Raw genomic sequence first — 11,708 nt, forward strand, 5'->3', positions numbered from 1 at the left:
AGGCACACAATCAGGATTTTGACAGATTTATAACAGGAGCACCTAAACGATTGGCAGTTTAAGTAAAAATGTGCAATTATACATTGTCACATACTTTACATATAAAAATAAGGAAGAAAAAAAATTTGAGGTAATCTAGTATTGCTGCTTAATATGCTGCTTGTTCACAGCTTGCATGCACGGTGTGTCTAGAATCATTGCACCAAGTCTGGTTTTTAACCGTATCGTTACGAAAACTCAGAGAGGCCATGTTCATAGTACAAAGAAGAGGGAACAATATCACAAATTAGTTTATTAACAAACCAGAACTGAACAGATATACTGTAATGTATCCATTTTTTTTAAAGAGATCAAATATGGTTTTTAAAACTCAAAATAAAGTGAAAACAAACAATAACGACAACATCTACTGCTTACTAAAGCTGCAACATATATTTAGACTTCTAGGTTAAAAAAAAACATTTTTAATAACCTTTTTAGAATGACATGAGCACATTACAATCAGTAGTTCTAACATTCAGTGTACTGTATGTATTGAAATTGGATTTAAACAGCTGTTTAAATTAAACAATAAAGATGATGACTGCAGTGCATGCAAACTAAAGAACTGAAGCCAAAATGATGCTTACCTGACTATTTTATACATAACATGTTTACCTAGCAATATACTAACATACACAGTATTGTTGTCACTATGTAAAGAAACATGGCACATCAGAATACAATTTTTTTTTTTAATTATTGTCTTTTTCTGCATTGTTTTCACTCCACAAACATCTGTCTTCTCCTGATAGTGTCAGGAACATGTGTAAACTTCACTGATGAAGGAAAATCCATTGAGACAAAAAAAAAAAAAGTATTGTGATCTCTTATGGTTGAAAATAAATAATGGTCTCAAACACATCAATATAAAAATGTACGATAAACTCATTACAAGATCCAATTTCCTTTTCCATCGTTTCTGTCTTCTGTACATCATATATAATCATCTATAAATTGTTAGCCATTGCATTACTTAGATCTATAATTTCAGATTTCATTGCGGTTAAATTAGATATTTTCTCATTTAACAGAGTCATTTCTCTCGCTCTGCTCGATAAATCAAATGCCAGTCGGCCAAGTCTTAAGGTTAGATCATTTAGCATTGGTTCTAAATGAGCAAAGTCCTTTCTTAACGTAAATACCTTGGGCTTTAAATCATTGGCAAAATGTACAGTCTTTATGACTTTGAGTCTATCACTCTCTAAATTTAGTAGCCTTTCCGAATTTTCACTAAAATTACCTTGGAACTCAGTCAACCTCTTTTTCATTAGATCTATTCGCTCTGAATTTCTAGATACTGAGGTCTTTAAGTCTGTAACGCGATCGATGCTGCCTGCGAGCACGTCTCCAATGGTATGTATTGTCTTTTGTTCTACTTTCTCCAATTTGCTTTCCAATTCGTGCACAGAATCTGCCAATGAGGTGACGTCGGACCCCAGACCAGAAATCCGTCTTACATCCGTCTTTACAGCAGCAATCTTCACGGACACATCTTTGGCAACGGCAACTGTGTTATGCTCAATGTGCGTGACAGCCTGTAGGAGGTTAGTGAGGTTTCCTTCCAGCTGCGCTCTTTTCCCTGAAATGTTGTTTGACCATCTTTCGATATTGTCGATTTCTCTCTGCAGCCGTTCAATGTGTTGGGCGAGTTGAAGATCCCTCAGTTTCTTCACAGCTTCTTGTGTCTCCTCCCACTGCAGTGAAGAATAACAACAATTAAGAGCATAAGTGCAAAAACACAAAATGCAAGATGATACACTTGGTTCAAGTACTCGCACTAAAATGACTTTGGAGACGAGTGACCTGTATGGCAGGCTTATTACAGGAGAGGGAAGGTGCACTCACAATTACGGTGAAGAGCTGCCATGGGTGCTCAGAAAGACCCAAGAACAGATCTTGAGAAGAACGAATAAAGCACTCCAGTGATCGTGGCAAAACATGCTTTAGTAGTGCAAGTGTGCAAGATCAACGTTTGGTTCATTGTGTGGACCTTTGTCTTGACATATGTCCACACTAGGACCGAAACGTTGATCCTTGTACTTCTGCGCTACTAAAACATGTTTTGCTAAGACCACTGGAGTTCCGTCTGCTTTCTTCCCAGGATTTGCAGGTTAAGTGTGCAGATTAAACAGAGAGGTACAGTTGGAAAATACAGTGAACTAAAACGGCATTACAATAAATAGCCTACAACAGCAATAAGTGCTCTATTTCTTAAAGACGGATTGCTTCCCCTTATACGGTCTACCGCAAAAACAAACCAGCTGCATTATATTAAAGAAACAAATGACCGCGATACATTTTAAGTCTCAGGCCCTTTCCATGTCACTAACAGAATTCATGCAGTAATTAATGTGCCTGTGATTTCAGTACGTTATCGTCCACAATTTACATTCCTGTAGGTCAGGGGTGGCCAACTCCAGTCATCAAGAGCTACCAACAGGTCAGGTTTGCTGAATATTCCTGCTTCAGCATAGGTGGTGCAGTCTTCGACTGATATACAGAAAGGAGGCAGGCACACAGGCTTAAGCAAAAAAGTTTGATGTGCCATAAATCCAACGTTTCGGCAGTTATACAGGCAGCATCTAACCGCCGAAACGTTGGATTTATGGCACATCAAACTTTTTTGCTTAAGCCCGTGTGCCTGCATCCTTTCTGCATATCTAGCATCTTCTGGGATCCCTGGATACAGAGCACCGGCAGCCAAGTACCCCTCCCACTATAATTACTTGAATGCCTGCATTTCTTCTCATTTGTGCAGTCTCTGACTGAGCCAGTGATTGAGCCACCTGTGCTAAACAAGATATCCTGTAAACATGACTTGTGGAGGCTATCCCTGCTGTAGGTGCAGAGGTAATCCAGTTTCTTTTTATTGCATCAATGTTTCGCCACACTTCGAGATCTGTATAAAGAGGACATTGGTGCAATAACACACAGAGAATGGAGTTCCTGCCAACCGTCATTATTTTACATTATTAGGCCGGGTGTAATACAGATCATTTATTCATTCCCAACAAAAGAGCTTTTTGAGACATAGGAGTTGCTATCGGTATTTGGGGCAGGTTAATGGTATGTGGGTTTTGCACAGGTACTAGATTTAGTAATGAGAGAACATGTTTTTTGGGTGTCTGTTCCACATGTAGAAGAAAACTTCCAGAGTTCCAAGTGTGTATTTCAGCTTGTTGGTATTTACAAATCTAGAGGGCTGAATTGATATTGAACAAGAAAAATGCATTTTAATTTGCATAATTTTATCACCCCATAACATTTAAGAGGCGTGCCTCGCCTTACCTCACCACTTTGTCACACTGAATTTATGAGCAAAACTGTAGTAAACCTCCATGTAATAATGTAGCATTCCTCTCACGCCCTTTTATGACTAGAGCAGTAATGTTCTGAGCTGGCTGCAGAAAGGCTTCAAAACAAACCTCTACGTCAGTGGTTTCCAACTTTTTTTTGGTTAAGGAACCCTAAGTGAAATTCTGAGTACCCCCCAACCCTCCTCTAATAGCGCATCTGTGATCGGATACATTGTAAATTCTTCTGTATTTGGTACAATTTTCAAATAACCAGAAAATTGCAGGGAACCATTTAGGGGTGCCTGGGGAACCCTAGGGTTCCTATGAACCCTGGTTGAAAAACATTGCTCTATGTAGTAGCTTTTGTTATTGCAGTTTTTCAGTTATTAACGTAATTTTTTTTATTATAATTATTAACACAACAGTTACATTATGAAGCCGCGGCTCAGTGAGTAAAGGCACGTAATAATAAAAAAAAAATTGGACTGAAAACACTGAGATTGAAGCAGCAATTCCCGGTGTCGGGTCCTTGTGACCTTGGCCAAGTCACTTTATCTCCCTGTGCCTCAGGCACCGACAAAAATAAAACCGATTGCAAGCTCATACAGTTAGCGCTATACAAGTAAGGAAAAAAAGGATATATTTTCTGTATCTTTTAGGCTGCGATTATAATGGCAGCGCGCGTGCGATGCCAAAACAAAGTCATGTTTTCAAATGAGCGCACACATGGTGCGCACGACAGACGCGTCCAAGCGCGCAAATTTTAAACAGACCTATTAATTTGATCTTGCCAGGCGACGGCCGCACCACATGAGCAGTTCAGCCAATGAGGAAGAACTACTCACGTGATGTCATGGCCACGCCTATCTGTTGCCTCCAGTGCACGTTTCGCAGTCGTGCGAGCATACACTACAAACGAGGCCTATGGCATCAGTTTGTTCCATTGATCTCCTGGTGTCGGAGTCCAGCAGTCCCAAACCAGGAGATCCCTTGGATCTATAGAAACCATTATTTAAGAAGAGGGCTCATTTACCCAAGGTAAATTCAACTTCTTTCTGGTACACCAAACAGTAATAGATACAGCATAGGTCACGGTTATTGATTGATGTGCTGGCAGCTTCCTGTCACTGACCATATTATGTTCCCAGAAGTATGTGATATTGAAAGTGAATATCTTCTGCATGGCGATATCCAGGAGGTAAGACTGACAGCCTGCACTAAGGGATCACCCCATTCATGTAAGATTCAAAGGAAATGCAAAAAGTCCATTAAAGCAACAATACTACATTCTCTCTCTCCTCCCCCTTTTTTTCTGTAAAAATCCTGATTGTGTGCCTAACATAATGGCTGCCTTTCAGTTTCAATCAATCCTTCAGTGTAACAACAGCTACAATGTATCCTTTTATAACTAAGGTAACATTATCTATTGTTACAGTTTACGAACTGCTGGGAACATTGGCAGCAAATTATCACAAACAGAAAAGTGTTGCCAAGAGCTTGCACTGATAGGGAGGTGGGCTAAAACCTGCTATATTCCGAGCTCATACACTCTGCTTGCAACAGTGTGAGCTCTTGCTTCAGTAGCACACGTGATCTGTGCACATAGTGTAGGAGGCGATTGGGGGTGTGTGGCCATGATGTCAAGGAGCTGGTTTGCCGTGATTGGTCGAATCGCTCACGTGACGCGGCCACCGCTTGAAAAGACAAATGTCTTGTCTTTTCAAAACGCGGTCGCTCCGTCGTGCGCGCACTAGGAGCGGCATCAAGGGATCCTGCACTTTGTGCTTGGCGCATGAGCCAACGCGCACAGTATGATCTCAGCCATAGAAATCAAAGGATGCTTCAAAACTCATTAAAAATGGCATTAAGTGTTGAATTTAAAAAAATAAATAAAAAACAGTCACTATTAACTAATACATTCTGTACTACAGAACCGATTTATAAAAAAAAAAAACATAAGATAAGATTTCACGTTTTGCTGCTTTAAGTAGGAGGGACTGGTGGTGCAGGTTCATGTAAATACAATGAGCTTGCTTGTCGCTGTACATAATTACTGGTAGGAAAGCACGTGGAAGGAAGAAAGTACAACAGTGCACTCTGCTGTTAATAACGTGTCAAAAAACGAACAAATAAAGACAAGCTACAACGGTGAATTGAAAAAGGTTTATTACACTGTCAAAATAGAATGGAGCTTTGTTCAGTGGTATTGCTTGTGACAGCATTAAACATGGCACAGTTATATTTCATTTTTACCCGTCTAAAAAGGAGAACTGTAGTTCAATATACAAGCAGGAAAAATGTCCATTAAATGAAAACATTTGTAAGGGGAGGTAATCATACATATATAAAGTCATCAAATTCAGGTAGCATATGCACCCTATTTAATACTGTGATACATGCAAAGACCAAAAGGCATCCTGCACGTTTTTATTTTTTGCCAAAGCACTGAAGCATATTGGTCTAGGCCGGGTGTCTGCAACCTTTCATGGAAGGAGAGACATTTTATAAAAAAATATATTTGTCAATCAGAATTAGGGAAAGAAAAAAAATATGTGGGGGAATAAAATGATAAAATGCATCTCACAATAATAAGTCCCTTTATTTTGCCTTTTTCGTTGTTTTAATGTGCAAGACAGTTTGTCATTTACAAATAAATACATACATACATAACCCCACAAATACATGCACACACACTACCCCCCAAAATACACACAAATTCCCCCCAAAATAAACACATACAGACACATTGCCCCCCCAAATACATACAGACACACACTATCCCCCCAAATACACCCCCCCCCCCCCACCAAAACACACACGCCAGGCCTCTCACATGCCGGTGCACTCCGACGTCACAGAGAGGCCCGGCGTGGGACAGTGTAGGAGGCAGGCAAGCAGCTGGGGAGATGCACAGCGGCAACAATAGGCCCAACCAACGCCGGTCAGGCCCCCCCCACCGGCAGCACAGTGAGGGACACAGGCAGCAGCTGGAGGGCGGCAACCTGTGGATGGAGGAGAGCCGCATGTCGGTGCGGAAAGAGCCGCATACAGCTCGGGAACCGCAGGTTGCCTACCCCTGGTCTAGGCTTTGTGAGTTAGTGGTTAAAATACCTGACCTTGTGTGACTGTGTGAAACAACGCCTAACTAAGCACACAAATTACAGTTACTGTTTGATGTATTAAAGCAGCAGTGCGCAAACTCCCTGCGCTGCACCCCCCTACCTGCTCTGCTCCTCCGTCGCGCCCCCCATACCTCTAATGTTGCGTCAAATTACGCTGCAGGGTCATGTGACGTCACGTGACCCGTGGCGTCATGTCTCCATGGCAACAGGCGTAATTTTACGCCGCGTTGTCAGAGACGCATGACTGGAGCCGGGTAAGTTTACAGAGGCCTCGTGGCTCCCAGCGCTGAACCTCTGTAAACCCCGTGCTCCCCCTCCCCCAAGAAAAGTCTCACGCCCCCCCTCGGGGGTGCACCCCCCAGTTTGCGCACAGCTGTATTAGAGCACTGTTAATTATGTCACTAGGTACAAATAGTACAGAAAAACACAAAATAAAATAAAGTAGAGTAATACAGTATTCACTATACAAATTTACAATCGAAATGACGGTAAATAAGGGAAAAAAAAAAGGTGTTGAAGTCCGTTCTATTTTATAGTCTTTAAAACCCTGTCCCATCTGAAAAAAATGTCCATTTGTAAAAAAACTATATGAAAGTGAATTTTGTGGCGGAGCTTAATTTTCAGTAATCCTCGGTGCACCATTGGTAGAGAATTAACAATGGAGGAGAATCAACCAAAGTTTCACTGTCGATTTTTGTTCCAATGGAAAAACGAGCCCGTTCCACTCTGGCGTATTGTCCCAGAAAATAATGGGATGTTTTCATTAGTAAGTCTGTCTGTCTTTTTGCCCTTGAGCTATTTGTACGAACTAGGTTTTTGAAACTGTGAACGCATGCCAGTAAAATCATTGCATGTCAAGAGGGATCATCTCAAACAACAAGTTCTAACAGCACAATACAGAATTCCTGGGAAATAATATTCTTGCCTTATGTGTTGCTAGCTCCGCTGGCAGCTAAACCCAGCAGTGTACAAATAACTCATGTTCTCCGTTCCCTTTTGCTAACCTTCTCTTTTTTCAAAATGAGTTAAGATGTGAAGTCAAATCTATTTCCTGCATGAAACGACTTTTATTTTTTTTACTGGCCATGTTAATACAGATTTATTCCGATATTTTGAGATGCTGTTTACGTGACGGTGCAGAGAGCGCGGATGTGCGTCTGTTAAATAACAGAAACAGATAGCAAAAAAATGTGGGCGACGTCATCCCTTGTGACTTTCTATTGCCACGCGGGAGCTTTAAACTGCGCAGAGATCCCATCATCCCCCTGCAGAGATAAGTATTTCGGGAAGCAGGGGATCCCCTAAGCTGAAATCAACGTGGTTCAACTCCGGAGACTCCCTGCTTCAAACCAATTTTTTTTTTAAAAACACATGGTGTTGCTAGGAGCGCTCCTTTAAAGCAGCAGTCCAAGCTGCCATATTTATTTTATTCCATTTAATATGTGTGCATCAATACAATCCACACAAAATGATAAGTAATTAGCCAAGTTGCCAATCGATCGGCAAACTTTCGGCTCGAGGGTTCACTTAATGGCTGTCAGTACAGCAGAAGAGGTCCAAAGATGTAAAGTTTTGTGGGGAAGAACATGTGACCAGGCAGTCACTAGATACAATCTGTGCACTGCTAGAGAGGGCAGGGCTCAAAAAAGGGGTGTGCCAGAGCCTGTTTCAGAAGAGGGGGATGTGGCTTTGTAAATGGTGGCTATAGAAACAAAAAATGCTTGTTACATTATAATACATTAAAAATGTCAGAGTTGTTTAAATAAATAAAATGCTACAAGTATTTTCCCATAGTACAGAACTAATTTATTAAAAAAAAAAAAAAAAAAACAACATAGGATATTGCAGCTTTAAGTTAGAGCAAACGCATTTCTGTTCAACAGGCGTTAATACCGTATAAAGCTATGAGAATTATTTGAAGCCATACGTGTAAATACATCTACTGTATAGTCATACAGCATTATTGTCAGGCCCACAAATGGAACGCAGAGACCTCAATTCCAAAGTGTTAATTCTCGTTGACAAGAATTACAGCAATTAAGGCATATACCCTATATTAGGGTAGAATACTAGCTTATATACCCGGCGTTGCCCAGGATTTGATGTTCTGGCTCCCCCCCTCTCTCTCCCTCCCTTCCACTGTCTCCCCACTCTCTTTCTCCCCCGTTCACAGCAATACGCCCCCCCCCTTCACAGCTCCGTTACCCCCCCCCCCCTGTTGCCAGCTGGGATTCCCCCTGTATGTTTGGCAGCTGAGCTGAATGAGGGGGGAAGTGTGTGTGTGTGTATCAGTCATTGTGTGTGTGTCAGTCAGTCAGTGGGTGTGTCTGTGTGTGTCAGTGTGTGTGTGTGTGTGTGTATATGTCAGTGTGTGTGTATGTCAGTCAGTGTGTGTGTGTGTGTGTGTGTCAGTCAGTCAGTGGGTGTGTCAGTCAGTGTGTGTGTGTGTGTGTGTGTGTGTCAGTCAGCCAGTGTGTGTGTGTGTGTGTCAGTCAGCCAGTGTGTGTGTGTCAGTCAGTGTGTGTGTGTGTGTGTGTGTCAGTCAGTCAGTGGGTGTGTCAGTCAGTGTGTGTGTGTGTGTGTGTGTCAGTCAGCCAGTGTGTGTGTGTGTGTCAGTCAGCCAGTGTGTGTGTGTCAGTCAGTGTGTGTGTGTGTGTGTGTGTGTGTGTCAGTCAGTCAGTGGGTGTGTCAGTCAGTGTGTGTGTGTGTGTGTGTGTGTCAGTCAGCCAGTGTGTGTGTGTGTGTCAGTCAGCCAGTGTGTGTGTGTCAGTCAGTGTGTGTGTGTGTGTCAGTCAGTGTGTGTGTCAGTTAGTCAGCCAGTGTGCGTGTCTGTCAGTGTGTGCGCGTCAGTGTGTGCGCGTCAGTGTGTGCGCGTCAGTCAGTGTGTGCGCGTCAGTCAGTGTGTGCGCGTCAGTCAGTGTGTGCGTGTCAGTCAGTGTGTGCGTGTCAGTCAGTGTGTGCATATGTCAGTCAGTGTGTGCGTGTGTCAGTCAGTGTGTGCGTGTGTCAGTCAGTGTGTGCGTGTGTCAGTCAGTGTGTGCGTGTGTCAGTCAGTGTGTGCGTGTGTCAGTCAGTGTGTGTGTCGGTCAGTGTGTGCGTGTGTCAGTCAGTGTGTGTGTCGGTCAGTGTGTGTGTGTGTTACAGTCAGTATGTGTGGGCTTGCCCCCCCTCTCTCCTGACTCCCCACCCCACCCCTCCCCGGAGTGGCGCGTTAGTGCAGCGGTCCCCAACCTTTTCGGCACCAGGGACCGGTTTTGTGGAAGACAATTTTTCCACGGACCGACTGGGGGGTATGGTTTCAGGATGATGTCACAGTGTGTGTGTGTGTCAGTGTGTCTGTCACTGTGTGTGTGCGTGGCAGTGTGTCAGTCACTGTGTGCGTCAGTCACTGTGTGCGTCAGGGTGTCACTGTGTCAGTCACTGCGTGTGTCACTGTGTCAATCACTGCGTGTGTGTCTATGTCACTGTATCTGTGTCACTGTGGGGTGGGGCACAAAAACGGAGCTGGAGGGGGGGGGACGACAAAAATGGAGCTGGAGGGGGGGACGACGACAAAAAAGGAGCTGGAGGGGGGGACAGCAACAGCCGCCACCAGCAGGGAGCATCTCCTCACCTCAGCTCAGGCGGCAGCAGCGTGCAGGAAGACTGCACATGCTCAGCAGGCACCGGAAGTGCCTAGATCGCGCTACGAGGAGGGAGGAGAGCGGAGAGGGGTCCTGCTGGTGGGTGCACGGCGGCGTAGCTTGTGGGAAGGCTGGAGCGCGCGTGGGGGAAAGCTGGAGGCTCCCTGTTTCCCCCCCACCGGCCGCCCCAGGGACAGTCAACCGCGCTCCCCCCCCCCCCGTGGCCAAGCAGGGTTAAGGGCGCTGCGAGGGGGAAAGGCGCGCCGAGGGGGAAGGTAGCGTGGAGGTGAGGTGCGGGTGAGGGGGGTGATGGCGGGGAGGTAAGCTGTGGGTGAGGGGGGGTGATGGTGGGGTGGAGCCAGCGGGGAGGTGAGCTGTGGGTGAGGGGGTTGGAAAGTGGGTTACACTTACCAAGGTTGGTGTGTGACTCCGCAGGGAGGTGACAGTCTCAGGAGGTATGGTGAGAGTCTGTGGCAGTATGTGTGTGTGTGTGTCTGTGTCACAGTGGAGTAGGTGTCTGTGATGTCAGAGCACCTCTTGGCCAATGAGTAGTGGGGGAGGCAGGCGGACCGACAGACCAATCAGAATCCCCACATCTACTAACAATCAAATAACTTTCAAATTTATATATATATATATAGATAGATAGATATTGCGCACGTCTAATTGACAGTCTACATGCTTGTCAAGGTTACAAAGTTTTAGCAGTGTTATTACATGATATGTATGACTGACTTGTATTATTCTTATCATGGATCTCCACCGTCACTTTACGTACTTAGAAAGTGTTCTGTTTGATTGCGAAAGCAATTAAGAGGTTTACCACCCCAATGATAATATTGGATTTGATACAATGTATGCACTTGAGGCTGGCTAATAAAAGGATCAAGAATCAAGATGTAAAAATTGGCCGAATTGTGTACCTATTTACATGTCCAGATCCCTTTCTGTTAAAAGAACAATGGGCAGCTATACCAAGCTGCACCTACAGTAGCTATATGTGTTAGGCCGTGTCCATAGTAGAACGCGCTAGCTTCCGCGACACGGTGTCGCGCTTGAAATACAAACTTGTTTGTATTGCGAAGCGCTGCTCTCCCTGTAGCGCATGTGCATTGGCGTCCTAGTGTTTGTTTCGGCGCGAGCTACGTAGGTGGCTCATTGAAGAAAGCCACGTGTGCTGAAGCAGGGATATCTTTAAAATCTGACCTATTGCGGGTCTTGAGATCCCCTGCATTTAGGTGTTCTGGTGAAGAGATATGGAACCATATTTGTATTGAGCTCATCTGCATAGCCAGAATACTCCATATATGCACTGTCTAAAATTATAATATGCAGATAGCTATAAGAAGCCCTAAAAGATGTACTGATGTGATATAATGTATACATTATGAATACTGTATTATGAACAGAATTTGTCAGCACTTCCCACCATCCTCATCGAATAGAAGCACTTTCCTCTCTTTCCACAGTTCGTTTGCCCCATTATATACCAAATAAATCTAAAGGTTTGCATTATCACTGTGGAAATGTGATCTTTAATACATAACTGTTAGTTGTACTCAGGGCTGCTGCGATTCAAACATGTGAAAGCATCAAGTAGTAGGCCGAGTCCCCGTTGGCGCTGA

The 11,708-nt window shown here is 43.9% G+C and overlaps 1 protein-coding gene across 3 annotated transcripts in view; it reads right to left on the bottom strand.

Moving 5' to 3' along the window:
- Positions 1 to 276: 276 nt before the first annotated feature.
- The window catches only part of IKBIP (IKBKB interacting protein), a 29,182-nt gene continuing 17,750 nt past the window's right edge, over positions 277 to 11,708 (bottom strand). For 2 of the 3 annotated variants that reach the window (XM_075602233.1, XM_075602232.1), the window contains one exon: positions 8,678 to 11,708. This exon is cut by the window's right edge and continues 1,277 nt beyond it. Coding sequence is in view for 1 of the 3 variants with exons in the window: in XM_075602234.1 (XP_075458349.1) it covers positions 990 to 1,736 (747 nt within the window). In the remaining 2 variants the exon portion in view is untranslated. Of the gene's footprint in view, positions 1,737 to 8,677 lie in introns of those variants that run through there. The other variant, XM_075602234.1, reaches the window with a different exon arrangement.

This window comes from Ascaphus truei, chromosome 5 (genome assembly GCF_040206685.1).
Source record: "Ascaphus truei isolate aAscTru1 chromosome 5, aAscTru1.hap1, whole genome shotgun sequence".
In the NCBI taxonomy this organism is placed as follows: domain Eukaryota; kingdom Metazoa; phylum Chordata; class Amphibia; order Anura; family Ascaphidae; genus Ascaphus; species Ascaphus truei.